Genomic DNA, 19,694 nt, shown 5'->3' on the forward strand with positions numbered 1-19,694 from the left:
TTTAATGTTCGCAAGGTGTGCCTTTTTCACTGACACCTGTCCGCATAAAATTGAGATTCAGTGTGGAGCAGTTGCTAGCACAGCCTATATTATATATTAAACTGAGACACATTTTAACTTTTAAACAAACTTATGTGAACATGATCCTTTATTGTGGTACTGTTATCATCAGTGACATGCAAAATTGTAAATTATTCAGGTCAAAGTGTATTTGGTGGTATAAAAATTAGGTACAAGAATGATTTCAGACAAGACAATATCTTTCAAAGAAAAATCTTCAAGGCAAACTCTATTTGGTGTTTTTTTCTTTATTTTTTTTAATTTTTAAAGCTGATGTTTATTATGTATACAGTTATAAAACTATTTTCTACACAAAAGAGAATTACTTTCTAAAAAACTGCTTTTGACAATTCACAAATAAAGAGCATATTTATATGACGGATTTTTTTTTATCTTTCATTACCAATAATCATCAATGCAAGGCTATTTTACCATGTAATTATTAACAATTGTGAAAAGATGATTATCCCAGTAGGAACCTTGAAGAAGGATATGATTTAATTATTTTTGACTGGTTGTGTCACATCAAACAGGCTTTTCCAATACAAGATTGAATGTTACTAATTCTGACTGCAGACTATGGAGAGCAGAGACCTATGCATGATGTGCCAACTCTTGCGATTGCTATTTAGTGCAAGTGCTAACAACTTTAAGTTTATCCCAGATGGTCTTTAATATCACTGTGTTAAGCTAATTTCCAATTTACGTTGCGCTAACATTATTTTGATTCAGTTTTCAATACATTCTGAAGTAAAAAAAAAAAAAAGTCAACAGTCATATAGATAACATATTTACTTGCTTACAAGTTGAGTCCTACTGCAAACTGCACAGACCAAGATCTGCCATCACATGATGTGCCAGCAGATCCGGGTCTTTGCAATTCGATGAGAGTAGTGAGTTGAACAAACAAAAGAGACCCTGATCTGCATGCTCATTATGCTTTGGCAGATCTGGATCTTTGTTGTTTGCAGATTAACTCAACTTACAGTATAAGTGAAAACCTATGTAGATAGTAGCAAAATGGTGATCAGTTGTTTAACAAAATCGTGATGATCAGTTATTTTAAACAATCTTTGGCTCAGGCAAACTGGACCGTTCTCAAAATGAATTGTATGAGCATAATGGAGTCTTAACTCATTAACCCCTGGAGGATTTTGTCGTTTTTGCCTGAAATGTGAGTAGAATATACATTCTGGGGCTACTTCTGAATACATCCTAATACACAGACTTCCAAGAGATTTCCCGTTAACCTAATGATTAGTTGTTTTAGAAACATCGTTTTTCATTGGCTATTTCACTCGCGCAGGTGCAGAAGGGTGTTACAAGACCACTTTTTATTCCAAATGCCCATCTTATCCTACCTTTTGCAAAGCTTTGCCTGTCTGTGTGTAGTTCAGACTGGCCTGCCTTAGATCTGAGGCCAAAAGGTCTAAAATCCAGATATAAAATCGAGTTCTGACCACTGGCAAATTTTGGGTGGAGAAAAACTGGGTCCAAAAAATTAGGTTTTTCCCTCTGTATTTTATAGTGCAACAAGAACATCAGAATTATTTGGTATCATTGTAGAGCTACATCTGTCTACCTTTCTATAACACCACCCATTTTAGCGTATCATACATGACCTTGGCACTACAGAGCTCGGCAGTAGGCTACTACCTTCTGACATGTAAATGTGGTGCCAGGGGTTAATGAGTTAATTGTTTCTGCCCTAACAATGCCACAGTTGTATGTCTGTACCATTTGAGGCTTTAAAGATTTTTACAAACTCTGGCCAAGCTTTATAAACAAACAATCAAAATGACATTGTATTAAAGTAAAACAAAATATTTTCAAGTTTTTAGTGATAAACATTGGCCTTGCCTGTAAAAAAAAACAACCTGGCATTTCCTTTTTAATATACTGTTAGCTACATATTCACATAAAAATAGGCTGTTGATACAGAGACCTAAATATTCAACACACTTTCAAGGAAAGACCCTATGGGCATTATTACAAGTTATTTTAAATCCTGATCTTTTTATTTTTCACTTTGAGCCAGTTATAGATGCATGCTACCTGTCCTATCGAAATGAAGTGATAACTGGATGTCAGTGAGCAAACGTTAGGATTCTAGTTCTTCCCAAGCTTTGTGAAACTTAATCTTGATCCTTATGTCAGAACATGATAGAAATATCATCTGCATATAATGAAAGTTTACAATCAGTTTATAAGCAGTACCATATCCTTACAAAGCAGCAGAAGAAAAGGGGCAAAAATACTACCCCAAAATACATGTGATCTTGTCAAAGGTCTGGATTATGTTTGGTTAACACTGACAATTTATTACCCATTGCTTAGCTATGAAACAAACTATTAAATAAATGCAATTCGCATTTGCAACAATTTTTTTTACACAGTATAACATGACTCACTGTATCAAAAGAGATGTGTAAGTTGAGCAATGAGAGCAGAAACTTTAATATGCTAAAAAAAATTTTTTTATAAAAAATCAGTGAGGTACAACTCTCTAACACCTGACACAAGTTCAAAATGATTAAGAATTTAATAAAAATTTCAAGTACAATACAAAATGCTATTTCTAGAATCTTGGATACTAAGTATTCTAATAGGCATAACAGCATAACCTCTACGATCGTAGAGAGTTCGTACCCTAACTATTTATAAATTCATTAGGCCACTTTATATTGACAGATTATCTTACACTAAAAACAAGCCAAAAAAGTAATGAGAAGCAATGTTCACAATTCGAATTCTTACAGATCTTTTAAACATCTTAACAACACCACCTTTCTGATGAACTTGGAATAGATTCCATCAGATACTGTGGCAATATTGGAAGACATAGATGATATCTTAGGTACATGGATAGACATGTTTTTGAAGGTATTCAATCAACATGCACCATTAAAAATGCATAGAATAAAACATGATCATTAATCTGGATGGATTATTCCAGAAATATTGGATGCTATTAAAACACAAGACCACTTGAAAGCTTCTGAGAGAAGAGGATAACATTTGGAGAAATAAAGTAACAAAAATGATCAGACCTGTGAAATATAAGTTACTAATGAAGAGAATTAAATTAGGAAAAATGATCAAAACTGTGAAATATAAACTAATAATTACAATGAAAACAGGAACAAACCTAAAACAACTTTAGACTATTTAATCAATGAGGAGCTGGAAAATCCAAGAACACAATCAATATTCCATCTCTGAACACAGACAGTGTATGTACCAATGACTCTTTACAAATTGCAAATATATTTATTGACTTTTTGATAAATGTGGCTTCAAACCTCAAAGAAATCAAAACACTGTATCAGATTACGTTCATCTCTAAGGATTTTCTGCCGTAAGATTATCATCAGATAATAGCTCTGAAATTTCTGAAATAAGTTAAACTATTTTTTTATAAAAAAAAATATTTGCAAAACATTTGTCACTAAATGAAACAGATTTGATATGATAGGCTTTATGATGCTTTTGAAAGCACTAGCACCTGATACTGCAGAGGCAATTGCATTTAGATGTAATCATTGTCTAAAGACTGCTAAATTTCCACAGTTATGGAAAACTGCAATGGTAACTCCACTCCACAAAGTAGGAACAAAATATGACTTAAAACTTTTTGGCCAATCTCTATCCTTCCACCTCTTTCAAAATTAATTGAAAAGCATGTGCATGAGTTACTTAACTCAATGATCCTAAACTTCTCCATGATAACCAACCTGTTTTGAGGAAAATTTATTCCTTTGAAATGACACTAGTATCAATAGGTGTCATATGGCTGCTGGCTTTGGATGAAGGAAAGTTAGTGGGAAGTTTATCACTGACTTTCAGATAGCCTTGTTTATCATGAACATCACCTAAAAAGTTATAAAAATCTACCAATGATGAGACACAGCTCACAAATGATTTGCTTCACACCTGAACAACAAATTTCTGAAAGTAACTTTATATAGACATGTGCCTGAAAATAAAAGAATAAACTGTGGTGTGCTATTAAGGATCTATACTCTGACCACTTGTTTGTTATTTTCATAAACAATCTTGGACCCCCAGAGAATGGAAATACTGTATCATCAATTGATCTATATAATGATAATAATTTTATAACTTTCTCTGATCAACATAGTTGCAAAACTTGATTTGCAAATAAACTTCAAATCAAGAAATGTCATGTTAGGAGTATTGTTAATAACACAACAAATGTTTCATTACTAACAATATAGCAGAAAAAAGCCAAATTAAAAGCAGATGGTTTGAGTCTTTTCTAAAACAATGAAAACCCAGAAGTGGTTTCCATGGACAAAATTCTTTGTATACTTTTTGACAATAATTAACTTTGGTCTGTTCACACAAGTTTTATTACAAAGAAAACTAATTCCTATTTATGGTTTTTAAAAAATCAAGTATTTAATTCCAAAATAGATCTGTGTGACTTTTTATAAAAGCTACATTCAACCTCATTTGATTATTTAAAAATCATATGAGGAAATATTTCTGATATAACAAAATATCTAACTCCAAAAATTTGCATGTAAAAAAATACTAGATGGGCAAACAGGAAACATTATAGAGCCAATGGATACTCTTACATTACGTGTTTAGGCTCTAATAAACAGTAACAACAGAAAGAGTGAAAAAAACAAGCTTTGAAAAATTAAACAAATAATGTATTTCCCTGGAAAAACACTGTAAAATTGAAAAACTAAGAACTTACGGTTTTAAGAATCAAATCCAAAATAATCCAAGAATAATCCACGAATTACATTTTAAAAGTCCTAGTAATGAAATGTTCTAATGAATTCAAGCCCCGATGAAAAATCCAAAATGGAAGGCAATGATGTATACTGTAGCCTTTATATTACAGATGTGTCTACAGTTCTTTGTTGAATCCCAAACAATTTTCTGGTGTCTGAATTTCCAAATAAAGTTTAAAGAAAAGTCTTTGTCCAAGAATTCTGTATGAGCACTAAAATATTTCCAGGAAAAGGAATTAATCTTTTAGAATCCAAATAATTTGAAAAAAAAAATAAAAATATAACTCCAAACTGTCACAACAAAAAGAACACCTTTACATCCCAGTGTTTTTAGAAGCCAATCTCACTAACTTCTCTATAGACAAAGGTTATACAGTAAAACAGATTCCTGGATGAGGGTCAACTTTCCAGAATTTCAAGAACAGCATAGAAGTATTTATGTCTAAAGACACATCATCCCAGTCAGACTCAATATATCTATTATCATTCACACATTAAAAATGGATTAAAGAAAAGTTGTTTACTTGATTTCAATCAAGGTCAGAAACTAGGTCATCAAAAGATACAAAGTTTTAGTGTTTACGATTAAACAGTCAGGTCAAACTAATTTCTGGAAAATATCAAATTACAAGTAAACAAAATTACTTTACTCTGACATGTAATAAAATTCAAAATAAAAAGATTTTAAAATGTACAAATAATTAAATTAAATCAAACATAAATTAAATATACATAACAATACTTCAAACATACTACCTTTTCAAGAATGACTTCACGTATGAAAAGCCAAAATAATATCTGAAACTTCTGTTAAGTTCAACCCAGTATACCTGAGAAATAATTTTAAATGCAAAGAAACCAGCATGACCCTAAACCTTATATCAATGAGCAGCCAAAACATCTTTCTAATTCCAAAACCAAAGAAAGAATTATTTTAAAACCGTTTATGATACTCATGGGCCATTATATAGAATAACATCGCAAAAGAAATAAAAGAATCTGTTATCGTATCTCTTTTTAACCACAGGTGTGTTAATTCGATGAAATCTAAGTCTTAATTAATAGCACAAGACCTATCCACCTCTTCCAGCTACTTTTGTTTGTCTTTAAAAATATGTCGGTATGTGTTTAACATTCCCTAATCAGAATATTGAAAGTTATTTTATCTACGAGTCATCTGGGTATTTAATTTCTAAGAAGATGACCATGTATATATTACTATATATACACATGTGAACATGTATGTGTGAGATGGGTAGTGATTGATGGCACTTTATATATCAGTATATACATTAAGGTAGATTAGTTTTGTTTTGTAATGAATTGAGTTAACCTCATGAAATAAATTCTTTATTATAATTATTATTATTATTACTATTATTATTATTATTATTATTACATGTGTGCATTAGTCATTATTATTATTATTGCTGTTGTTGTTGGAATGGAAAAAATCACTAGTACCATCATTTACATACTTTGCTGGGGCATCATTAAGGCCTGCACTTTTACATGGGTTAAGACTGAACAATTCTTTGTATAGGTTGTAGTTAGAGCTGTAAGTGACACACCATTTAATTTTCAGTGGATCCGGAAGCCTGAGATTTTCTTCTGAACCTGAATATTTTCTTGTCCCTCAAGATAAGGTATTATTTTTCAACATATATAAGGGTCATAATTTTTTTTCTACAAATCTGAGCAAGAATATTTTTGTGAAGCTATTTGGGGTTGGAAATTGTTAACAAAATAAAATTAAATAAAACCCAAGCCATCCACATTCTCAAAAATGTGGTATGGGCTATGTGAAGTGTTGAAGTATTACACAAAGATTTCTCTATCTGTCCAGTATTAAGTTTAAGCAGACTCCTTCGTTCCTACATCTCAAGTTCCAATACTCAGAACAATACAGTGATACAAACAATCCATTCATTTAAAAATTTTGAGCAAATTTTAACAAATTGAATTCTTTCTTACAAAGATTGTTCATATATATATATATATATATATATATATATATATATATATATATATATATATATACATATATATATGTATATATAAATCTGGTAATTCTGCTCAACAATACCTCATTTCTGTACACATTGGATCACTCATTATTTTGGGCCAAAAATCCATTTTGTATCAAGAAAGAATGAAAAAAGAATGATAATACTTTAATAAGGAAAGGTTATATTCATAATGTGTACAAAAATATTCCAAATTTTGGCTCGAAATGCATACGAACATGTGATTTCTAAATGGCAACGTGAAGACCCACTCCACGACCTTCTTGAACTTGCAACCCAGAAAATCCTATCTACTATGTATTTTTAAGAATCATACAAATAAATACATTATATAACAAACAGAAATGTATACCTTAAAATAACTCTGCATCTTAATCCAAGTAACCAATTTAAAAAATTTTTTAGTAATTTTTCCCGATAAACAAGACATGAAAACATTACATCCTTCTCATTGTTGTTTCTCTTCCACATAACAGCTTATTTTTTTTATAAAATGTTGAACATTACTAAAAAAATTTACAGGATTGGTTTAGCTTGCTTAATATCTCTTGCCATTAATTTGGCATTATTATGCCGAATTTTGTAAAATTAGCTATAAACCTGACCTAATTACTTGACTCAACTGCTGACAGAAACAGTCCAAAGTACTATATTTCATTTATAAAGCCCAATAGATAAACATTACATCTTTTCAAAGCTGTGCACAGAATAGACTGACATATCTCGAGTCATGAAAACACAGGATGATATCCCGTGTGTCCAAAATTAATATTCTTTTGAACAGAATATTCTGGTGACAATTGTCTCTTTTCAAATGGTAAGCATTGCAGTATTTTATTTTCATCAATTGGTCAAATTCGGTATACGTTGTGCTTAAATATTGGAGACGGAAACATTAAGTGAGCAGAAATGCCCAACAGCATTGTATACCACCATGTCAGCCAATTCTGCACACCAGGTAATTCTGTGCAATTATTCATCATTCCTGTAAACATTGGATCACATGCTATTTAGGGTAAAAAATCCATTCTGTATCAAGAAAAAATTATTGTACTTTGACTAAGAAATGTTATAATCATAAAGTGTAAAAAAATATCCCACAAATCAACTCAAAAGGCATATGAAAATGTGATTTCTAGATGTCAATATGAAGACCCACTCCATGACCTTCTTGAAACTGTAACCCAGAAAATCCTATTTACTATGTATCTTTTAGAATCATACAAATAAATACATTATATAAAAGATGGAAATGCATATCTTAAAAAATTCTGCATTTTAATCCAAGTTTCCAATTTTTGCAAGAAGCTGTCCCACACATACAATATCGTCCACAACCCAACTTTTCAACTTGCTGCTAGAATGGCATTCTCACGATTTTCTCTGGCATATAGTCTGCTTCTAAATTCTTTAGTAATTCTTCCCCATAAACAAGACATTGTAAACACATTACATCCTATTCATTGTTGTTTCTCTTCCACATAATAGCTTATTTTTTATAAAATGTTGAACTTTACTAATTTTTATACAAGATCGGTTTAGTTTGCTTAATATCTCTTGCCATTTATTGGCATTGTTACATTGTAAAACTATCTATAAACCTGACCTAATTACTGGACTGAAATGCTGTCAGAAACAGTCGAAAGTAATGTATTTAATTTCTTTGCCCGATGGATAGACGTTGCATCTTTCTAAGCTATGCGAAGAATAGGCCGACATAACGCGAGTCATGAAAAGGCGGGGGTGGTATACCGTGTGTCCAAAATTAATATTATTTTGAACAGAATATTCTTGTGACAATTGCCTCTTTTCAAATGGTAATCATTGCAGTAGTTTATTTTCGTCAATCGGTTGAATTCAGTAAGAGTGCTGCTTCAATATTGGAGACGGAAACCTTAGGTGCGCAGAAATACCCGACAGCATTGTATATAAGCTATAAGGAAATTTACCCTAATTACGTTTACAATATTATTCCTCACCGGTCTAATACAGTATTAAGTAAGACAACTACTTTCTCAGTTGGTGCTGCAGAAAATGATTGGACCCCGTTATATCAATTACATCATTATGATAACAGCGTTCGGTTTCATATTGAAATTTACAGAAGATAGAAGCCGACGAAAGTTCAATACCATTAACATATATGTACTGTATAGTGAACCGTGCAAAGGCATGAAATAAAGTTATTGTTTACTTACCTGTGCCATTGTTGCTAAACAGCAAGGCCCAGCTTCAGAGTTATTAAATGCCGATGCATAAAATGATCTGTCTGACTGTCTGTGGGGTAAAATCAGATTTTCAAGACATTAATAATTAACCTAATACATCAATGACTTCATCCTTGCCGGCGGTATAAGAGTTATTTCCCTTTATTGTTTAGGACACGACTGCTTTCGAGTAAAGCGATTGGTTGAAACTTTGATACCGCGGTCGTTCCAATAAGGTAAACTTCCGGCGAATTTTTACCTGGCAATTTTCGATATTGTAAATGAGTTATGTACAAATATACGTCTGAAGCTGACACTGCTGATGAATATCAGCGCTCGGTGAGAGGTGAATAATTGTTTTGAAATAATTGTACTCGTAGAACCTTGCAGATTCTGCAGGAAACACTTGTTCACAACGTGCCGATTCTTGTTTACTGTAAACGGGTTGGGTGTGGGGATGGTCCTACAACAATGTAAGACGTTTCACATGTTATTTATATTTTGGTGCAACATCTTGCTTTCTAAATAACAGCCTTGTGTAGCGTGTTCCAGAGTCGACTGAGAGATGAATCAGAGGTGAAATTTTCAGGAATATCTTACACACTTGGCAGCCCATGTCGACACTCTTCCACAAATTTAAATCTTCATCTTCCAGTTATAAATGCTTGGTCTGTGTGCAGACATAGTCGCACTGTGGTGAAATATTTACATACGTTATAAAATAACACATAGTATACATGCTAAGACATGAGACATGCAGCACTGGACCTTAAAGGTATAAATGGAAGGCGCTGTAATGACTGTCACTGGCAAGCAGTTCCAAAGACGGATGCCTTGGGGAAGAAGGAGATTTTATATACGTCCATGGAACAGTATATCTATCTGTCTGTTGTCATGGTCTCTGGTTCATGCTTTTACGGGAATCAAGTACCCTGTTGTTGGGTTTTCAACCAGTTTGTTAATGATCTGGTACATTATGATGACCTTGTTCTGTTGATGTCGGCTTCTCAAATCTTGCCACTGAATTTCCTTCAGCATGATTTTGATGGTACAGGTTCATCAATAGTCACTGAGACAAAATCTTGCTACCTGCTTTTGGACTCTTTCTAGTTTTTCTGTTTTGGTTTTGGAGTGTGGGTCCCATTCTGGAGAAATGTATTCGAGCTGTGGTTGTACAAGTGTCTTGTAGCAACAAGCATTGATGTGTTTTGGGCAGGATGACAGGTTTCTTTGCAGAAAAGATGACGTCTTATTGGCTTGTTTGGTTACAGAATTTATGTGGGAGTTCCAAGATAGTTTGCTGTCCAAGATGACACCAAGGTACTTGGCTCCTTTGGTCTCATTCAAGATTTTCTGATGGATAGAATAGGAGGTTTAATGACCTTTTGCTTGTTGCTTATGCATAATTATGGATGGGTTAAAATTCATTAGCCATAGTCTCTACCACTCATGTTGAGGTCTTGTAGCAACACTGAATCTTGTAGGGAATTAATCACTCTAAATCTATTATACTACAGTGCGACCCCACCATAACGCGCCTCGCGATAATGTGAATTCAGATATAATGTGGTCATGGCATGGCTCCCAAAATTTCATATATTCATTCGCACATGAAAATATATTTTTTGTTCAAAGTACATATACATGAAATAGTATATACAAAATTTATTATCATTTTGGCGAAGAGATCACATATGAATTCAAATATAATACAATAGTGACATGGTTCCTGACATTTTGAATACATATTCGTGTATTTTTCTCGTACTGGGGGAAAAAAATTTTTTTGTTTAAAGTACGAGAAATAGTGTGTAAAATGTTTATTATCATTTTAGGGAAGAGTTTGCATATGAATTTTAATATAATACGATCATGGTGTAGCTTCTGAAATTTAATAATTTCACCAGGTTCTTGAAGTGTTATTATGCCAAAATAAACATTATCGGAAATGTTACTTACTTATAACTGATCCAAGAGTAAAGCCAGTAAGTCTTCTTTGTGACTGTCTTCAATTAATTCTGTATAAAATCGTTGCTCAGACAATAGCCAACATGTGTTTCTTCTTTAACTGCATACACAACCAAGCAGCAGACAATGCAATGGTTGATAAAAGATTCTCACAATTTAATAAATATTAAAAAAATGAAAGCCGCCTACATGTTTGCTGGGCTTGTTGCTGTTATTAGACGCAATCAGTTGACCAATAAATAACATCCACTTTATTAGCTGAAATTGAAAGAGTATGAAATTGTACTTGTGTTCAGCTTAATTTTTTTTCAATAAAAGTGACTCGTGACCATTGCAGGCCTACTGCTCCTAGTTCTCAGGTTTTACATGTGTATGGTGTTTGCCTATGAACTCGTTAATTATTTCCTATTTTTTATAAAAATATTTTATCGTTATGGAAAAGCAAGTTCACAAACACAAGTCATTCTGTGCACTTTGCACAATAATTAGTATAGTAATTTCCACACTTTACTTTTGATATTCACAAAATCTGAAGTAAAAGTTATATGCATACTGAAAGCATGTGTTGATTGTTGATTATTCTTGCTGTAGTCATTCAAATGAATAGGCATACAAGCATTAATTATTGGAAGTTTACAATGGATAAATATACACGGGAAAGCATATGTGAAAATTTTAGCAGTATGAAATTTAAACAGGATTTTTCTCCATTTTAATGCAAAATTTCACTTAAATCCGATTTTTCTTGATAATTTTTTTTCTTCATCATCTCTGATCCTGTTTTTTTACAAATGGTCTGTTGAGTCCAATTCCGCAATTACCCTTTTAATGTCTTCGTTCCCTATATTAGCCCATGACTCTCATAAAGAGTATTCTGATTGGTCAAAAGTTTAAATTCATCCAGTGAATCTTCGCATAAAGGAAACTGATGGTAATGGAAAGAAAGAGCATGCTTGCCAAAAATGGCGTCCCGAGTTGTTGAGAGAGACCGTGACACAAGAAGTTTAGATTAAGGTTTAAAAAAGTATGGAACTGGAAATGGCTGGAGCAAAAAGTCGACAGACATTTAATTGTTAGTTTATAAGAAAACTGAATGCTAGAGGACTGACACTTTGTGACCTATGCTCTGTGGTAATCGCAGTTGGAAGCATATGGAACAGCACCTACAAAAGAAGCTTCATATGGAAAATTTGAAGCCCAGAAGGCATCTGGAAAAAGTTCATTTAATTACTATAAGAAGAAAGATTTCTTCCATGAGAGAGAACAGATATAGCTCTCTGTCAGTATATGCGCACTGCATGTTGCCAATACAAGCACCAGCTTGAAAGGAAAAAGGCTCTCATTGAGAAGAAAAAGAAACAATTGCACATTGAGCCAAAAAAGTCAGTCGAAAAGTTAAAGAAATCTTTGCCAAAGCCGCAAAAAGATCTCGACTGGCATATCAACTGGTTGTGTCCATTGGAGAAAAAGACAAGTGAATGTATGGGATTACTTGTATGTAGTTGATGTACTTGGGTGTTTATTTTACACATTTGTTATGAAAAGAGAGAAGTATAGTTTATTTGCTGCACAATTTGAGAAATTCTTGTGACTTAATTACAGTGTGAACACTGACATGTATATGAAATAACTTAAGCACCAGTAGTATTGGAGAACAAATTCATGTGACAGTAAATACATGTATTGTGAAATTATTCAAGTCAAGTTGAAATGTTTTGGTAAGTTTGTTAGTTTTTCAAATGATTATTTTGTTATCTAATCTATTATGATCAAGAGTTGCACCAGGAGCAGTTTTTATGATTGTAAAATGCATTTTTGGATGGGGGTGTTTGGCCACCTTCACCCCCCATATCTGGGGCCCTTCCCTTCGAGACCCTGTGGTGGGGGGAACCACCAGACCCCCCTTTCAAATTTTGAGCTTTTTTGTGGAATACCAAAATCGTGTTTGAAATTTGTACAGACACTGTTCATAGACCCTGGAACGTAATGAACCATATACGTGCTTCGTCTTTCTTAACCTAATTTTGCTGTTGATTTTTCCCATTGAATTCGGACACATAATGATCTATGACAGAATTATTGAATAGTTTAATTATGTTCAAAATTTATGCGGTGGAATTACATATATTATGGATTAATTGCAAGCCCCGATGGTATGATATCATATGGCAAGTAAACGGTATTAATACTCTGTTTAATAATATACTGTATATTAGATGTTGAATTCAGGCACAATAATCTGAGACAAAATTATTGAATATTGTAAATCTGTGTGCAGTTTTTCAATGGAATTACATGCATTATGGATGAACTGCATGCCACGATGACACGATAGTAAACGGTGTTGATACTCTGTTCATCATATAGATTAGACATGAATACACGTATATGTGCCAATGAGTTGTTCTCTGAAAAAAGTAAAATACTGTAAAACCTCACTATTAATGCGATCCAATTTTGTGGACCCCCATTCTTGCGTTATAGCGGAGTTCCACTGTACTTTGTTGTCTTTATCCTACTGGGATCAAAATCTGACAGTAGCAAATTGACATATTTTCAGGTTCTGTTGAGCTGGTTGGAAAGCGATGCAAGGGGTTATGCTGAAATCGGGTTAGGTTGACGAATGTTAACCAAAATGAATACAAATACATAAATATTGAAGAAAGTGCTTTGAAAGGCTTTGTTTTATTCAAGATATTTATCATTCTTTTAACCAGTTTCAACATTACCAGCTTCCATTGCATTCCAACCGAAATTTTGGTCAGCAGAATTTGAAAATACATCCATTTGCTTGTGTGAGAATTTGAATTTATTAAAAATAAGATGTCAGAGTAAGTAAAGTCCACCTAAATTAACATGACTTTAAATTATGGAAAAGCTTTGATATATGCTGCCAAGTGTGTGATTTATTCTTGAAAATTTGGTCTCTACTTCCAATGCCAGTCAGCATTCGAACACGCTAAACAGTGCAGTTATTTAGGCAATAAAATGTAGCATCAAAATAAAAAATATCATGTGATACATCTTATGTTATAGAACTAGGGGTTGGAAGATCTCCAGCCTAAAATGGTATTTTGATAACAGTATCCATCTTTGCTTACTGGACTTTTGCACATGCACGCACGCACACACACACACATACACACACACACACACACACACTGAACCCGATGTTTTGAGATTCAGGGTCTTACTGCCTAAATAATGGCATTGTGTAGCGTGTTCCAATGAAGACTAACATCAGAAAGCAAATTCAGATTTTCTGGAATATCTCAACACTTGGCAGCCATATTGATGATTTTCTATAAATTAAAGTGATAATGTTTTAGTCAAACTTTACTTACTCTGATGTCTTTTCTCAAATAAATTCAAATTCTCACACAAGCACATGAGTGTGTTTTCAAGTTACGTTAGCCTACATTTAAGATGATTGGAATTCAATGTAAGCCAGGAATGCTGAAATCAGTTAAAAAGATGATAAGTGTCTTGAATAAAATGAAACTATCTAAACACTTTCATCAGAATTAATATAATTTTTTTCATTTCATTAAAGAAACATTCTTCAACTTAATTAGCCATTACTGTTTGTTCATAGTTCTTTGAATGAAATAGCTATCTCTTTTTCTTTGCTAATAAAAAAAAATTGATATAAAAGAAGTGCTTAAAAAGCTGACTGGAAAATTGAATTTGCTGTTGGAAAATATGATTTTGCCCCAAACATAAAAACAAAATGAGTAAAAGAATAAGATAAAATAAAATAAGGAATATTATAATGAAATAGAATTATGTTTATTTAAATATTGGTTTTCTTTGCATCTTTGTTGGCAGCTAAAAATTCAGTGCCCATAGTTAAAGTTATCAAAAATATATATGTAAATAATACATGTTGGCATCTATGAAAACTAGAATGTGAATATAAGAGCAAAAACAGATATTTACATGTATATCAACAGAAGAAGGTTTGGAAAGTGTGTGTGAGAGAGAGAGAGAGAGAGAGAGAGAACATGAAAGCTTGTCTAGATTAAGTTATCTTCTGATGACTGAAGGATTTGAGAACACTAATTTTATCCATTTAACAATTATCATTGAGTCATCGTACAACTGTGGTGACATGCATCAAAATATTTGACAATTCTAGTTTTGAAAATGATTTGAGAACACTTAGTTTTGTCCATTCAGTTGTTTGCCAGACAGTAAGTATGTATCGGTCTCCTGTAATTATCATGTAAACAACAGATCATAAGCACCACAAGTGGGTGCTACAATTTTGTGACATCATGCTTTGAATGAAGACCTCCTGGTGGTTAATCATTAGAGATGAGTGCTTTCTATCTTCAAACACACTGTGAAAGAAATGTCACAAGTACCGTAAAATTGGCATCAAAACAATCTTTGAAAAGCAGATAGCTTACAGTCTACAAACTGACTAACTGCTTCAGGCTAAACTAAGACCCAAAGTTGGCGAATCCCGATATGTACATGAAACTGCTAAATTAAATATTATGTTTTTCCTTATATTTTAAAACATGCTTTGAAAATTAAATATTCACATTATAACTTGTTTTTTATCAAAGGTGAGACTGATCGTGGCTTTGACTACAGGATAGAAATGATGCATTCAATAGATGAAAAAGACCAGCTAGTTATGCGGAAGAATGTGTGACATATAAATGCTAAATAAAGTTGCTGATACACATGCCTATGGCAAGATTAAAGTCTATAAAACATGGCTCCTTCTTGGCAAAATAGCTTTCGCAGAGCTAGTGTTTTATGTATAGTAATACCCACAGTACCAATATTAAATAGAATTTCTTGTTTAGATTTGTATCCCTTAATTTTTTGGACTTCCCCATGGACAAGTGTCTTGCAGAAACTTGAGCTTGCTTGAACCAAATCTGAACATGTCCCAGGAGTCAGGCAGGTGGATATGTAAATCCATAATACATGTATACATTTGAAATCAACCAGAATTCCTCAGAATGAAATTGTACCAGTACATTGTCAATTTGTTCTTCAAAATATTTAAATGCAGCATTCATGTCCTATGTATTAAGTTCCAAAACTGAATAAATTTTTATGCCAGTCTCATAAATTTCTAACTGGATTTGACCTTGCAAGGAAAGTACATATATTGACCAGGTCGATGATTCAAATCATAAAAAGATATAATTTCTGACAAATTTATGAATTTTGTAAACAAATTTTAGTGTCAGAATATTACATTTCAGATTCTTTGAAAATATTGGTAGCAGTAAGGACAAACAGTTGACAGTGTTTACAAAAGTCAGTATTTTTTGTAAATTACTTTTTTAATAATTTTCATTTTTATTTTGTATTTTGGCTTCTCATGATCTAAATATATATCATTAAACCAAGGTCTTGAAACAAAACAAGTATTGACTGTAGTGCCTTCAGAAATTATGCAGCTCACACACACATGCATGAAGATTGTTGTTGTTGTAGGGCTTAATGCCATTTTTCAGCACAGGATAGGCAGCCAGGATAGGCAGCCAGTGTTAATGGTGGAGGAAGAACCCGGAAATCCCCCGGAAAGAACTACCGACCCACGAGAAGCTACTGGCAAGCTTTCTCACATAACCACATTAGCCGAATCTGAGACTCAAACCAACGCAGACAGAGGTGAGATGGCAGTGATCCGTAATGGTGAGCGCTTTAGACCACTCGGCCACTCAGAGCCCCTGCATGAAGATGCATCGTCAGAAGTCATTGAGAACTTGATGCCATCTTGGACCTTTACGTTACCATTCATCAGATTGATCATTCAGCAAACCGTTAGATGGTCTTGGAAGTCCTGATAATGACACAGATGTTCTTCTTGTGGGTAAAGATGTGATTTTTCAGCACATGAGAAAATATGCATGCTGGCCACTATAAATGCTGAAGGAAGAACCGGGAAAACCCCAGCTAGACAGAAGACTAGGAACAATTTTCAGTATATATATATATATATATATATATAGAGAGAGAGAGAGAGAGAGAGAGAGAGATAATTTACCCCATTAATGGAAATTCTATCCTATGTTTTATATGGTACATCTGAAACTAAACTAGTTATTAACTTAGGATAGCAGTTGATAGAAATTTTTACTGAGTCAATGGATTATTGAATTCTGTAGTTTTAATTAAATCTTAGCTGATTTAGGTGATTACCATTGATTTCAAACCATGTTATATTACATGAATATCAACCCTTATGCAAGGGGAGGTAATTTAGCAATGTATAGCTACCCACTCACCACACATAACTTCTATATAGAAATGGATTGGGCAATTTTGTATAATATTTTATGGACTGGTCAGAGTACAAAGTAAAGAAGGAGGTTTAATTTATGAGGTATATATAATACTTTTCAGAACGAGCAAATGCAAGCCTACATGGATTGGAAGATGTGTTCAGTGCTACCGGCCCGAGTGCCACCTTTAATACAAGTACAAGGGTGAAAGAGCAGCTGTCAGCTGCTGTACATCCCCGCACACTCAAATGGTATGAGGATGAGGCTCGTCCTCAGAAATACAAAGATGCTGCCATTCATCTTCAGAATCTCCTGAAAAATGACCAGCAGGTATTTAATAGTCAAGTAAAATGAAAATAAATAGAAAAATTGGTAAAGTTCAAACAAAGAGAGACACAGAGTATGATATTGTATGATTTTTGTTTTCCTGGAACCTTCATTGTGCGTGTTGAAAAATTACCATGCCATATTAACATGTACAGCTCTTATTTACAAAATGATAAATGCAGCTGACATAAAATGAATGAATGACAACTGAAGAAATATATTCTTGCACCATACTTACATCTTTAATTGTTTAATATGAACAGCTAATTAGGAATGGTAAAGGTAGGTAATAAAACACCTTTGTGCACACATGAAGAATGCCTGATGGAAAGTGATTAACTGACGATGGAGAATATGGTCAGGAATGGTTAGTTGAATTTAGGATTCACATAGTTTTAAAAGTTTGTGAGCATTGATGTTTCCATCCTACTGTATCCCTGCATTGCTGCTGTGTTTTATTGATCTTCTGTATTTGAATACTTATACCCATAGGAATACTTAATTGGTACAGTTTTATTTATATACCTGTAATAAAGCTTTTGATAAGAATTTAACAATTAAAAACATTTACAACTTTTTGAAACTATTTTTTTGTTTTCTTTTGATGAGGTATATTGAGAACAAAACAAAACAGGGGAGACAATTTTATAATATATAACAGTCTTCAACAGGCTTTTTAGAATCCATCGCAAAGAGCATTTTACCCTGACTAAATTTGGTTGTGCATGATTATATGGCTCTGTTTGACTGTTTTCTCACAATGATCAAGTACTATCATTTTTATTAATTTTTGGTAAAACATCCTGAGAGAGTATTTTTATTGATCAAATATGCCATCATAAAAAATGTACCATTCTTACAGCAGGAGCAGAGCTCTGGAAACATTTGATTAAATGCTTAAAATTAAATTGATTCATGTAATTTTGATGCATTAAAATTACAATTATATGTTTTTGGTCAATTTGTTTGCATAGAATATGCAGTGACACCTCAACTCTTGAGCTCATGCGTGAATGTGTGTGTGTGTATGGATATATATATATATATATATATATATATATATATATATATATATATATATATATATATAATGATATGTATATTTAATTTAATTTGTTTGTTAGATTTACATTTTTTTATTCCATTACATGCTATTGTAATGTAAAAGTGTTTACTGGATTTGACATCGTCCAGAATTGAAACATTGTGTCTAGTTGCTGACCTTGTTCCAAAATCAGTGACAGTTTTGGTAAACAACTTTTTATATTTTTTAAAATTATCTTTCTCAGAGTAAGAATCATTGAGTTGCAGTCAAGCCTGGACTACATATCATTAAGCACATGTCAATTGGTAAACAAACTTCTATTTTTTCCAGAAGTATGAACTTTTGTCCCTCATCCAGGAATCTGTTTTGCATCTTAGTTAGTTGTATAATAGATGCATTGATAGAAGCTAATCAGTCAGGCTTAAAACATCTGACACGTTAAGTTGTATTATGTTGTGATCAGTTTGGGATGAATTTTTTTTCTCCTTCAAATTATTGAATTCAAGTGATTATTTTCTCTGGAAATACAAAAGTGCTCTGATAAAATTCTTGGATAAAGACAGGCACTGGAATTTATACAGAATTCAAAACTGGAATAATATTTTTTGTGATTCAACAAGAGACTGTTGACACATTAGTACAACACTGACTATTACAGACTTCATTGCATTCCATCTGGAATTTCTTCACGATTTGAACTTTGATTCACTTAGAACTTTTCATTGATAGGACTTGTGTTTTTTAATTCTTGGATTCACTCTTTTCTTGTTTTAAAAGCATATGCTTGTAACAGTTTGTTAAAATATTTGCTGGCATGCTGCACAAAGTAAAACTCTATGGACCATTGACACTGGATTGGGGGGGGGGGGGCTTTTCTGAAAGCTAATTGCTTCTTAAATTGACTCCCAAACAGAATTACACTTAAACATTATTCCGACAACTGAAATGATCATACTTTGCATTCTTTATACAGTTTGACCCCACTATAGCATGCTCCGTTATAACACGAATTCAGATATAACATGGTCATGGCATGG

At 32.9% G+C, this 19,694-nt stretch overlaps 2 protein-coding genes across 2 annotated transcripts in view; one reads left to right on the top strand and one right to left on the bottom strand.

The window, feature by feature from the left end:
- The window catches only part of LOC149805642 (uncharacterized), a 236,030-nt gene extending 226,836 nt beyond the window's left edge, over positions 1-9,194 (bottom strand). Inside the window, exon 1 of the mRNA XM_089934527.1 lies at positions 9,055-9,194. Within this exon, the coding sequence (XP_089790653.1) occupies positions 9,055-9,063 (9 nt within the window). The 5' untranslated portion in view covers positions 9,064-9,194. The remainder of the gene's footprint in view (positions 1-9,054) is intronic.
- Positions 9,195-9,294: 100 nt separating this feature from the next.
- The window catches only part of LOC149805643 (serologically defined colon cancer antigen 8 homolog), a 74,628-nt gene continuing 64,228 nt past the window's right edge, over positions 9,295-19,694 (top strand). The window contains exons 1-2 of the mRNA XM_089950293.1: positions 9,295-9,409; positions 17,407-17,615. Of these exons, the coding sequence (XP_089806419.1) occupies positions 9,352-9,409; positions 17,407-17,615 (267 nt within the window). The 5' untranslated portion in view covers positions 9,295-9,351. The remainder of the gene's footprint in view (positions 9,410-17,406; positions 17,616-19,694) is intronic.

Source organism: Sinohyriopsis cumingii, chromosome 2, assembly GCF_028554795.1.
Source record: "Sinohyriopsis cumingii isolate HCF-2022 chromosome 2, ASM2855479v2, whole genome shotgun sequence".
Classification (NCBI taxonomy): domain Eukaryota; kingdom Metazoa; phylum Mollusca; class Bivalvia; order Unionida; family Unionidae; genus Sinohyriopsis; species Sinohyriopsis cumingii.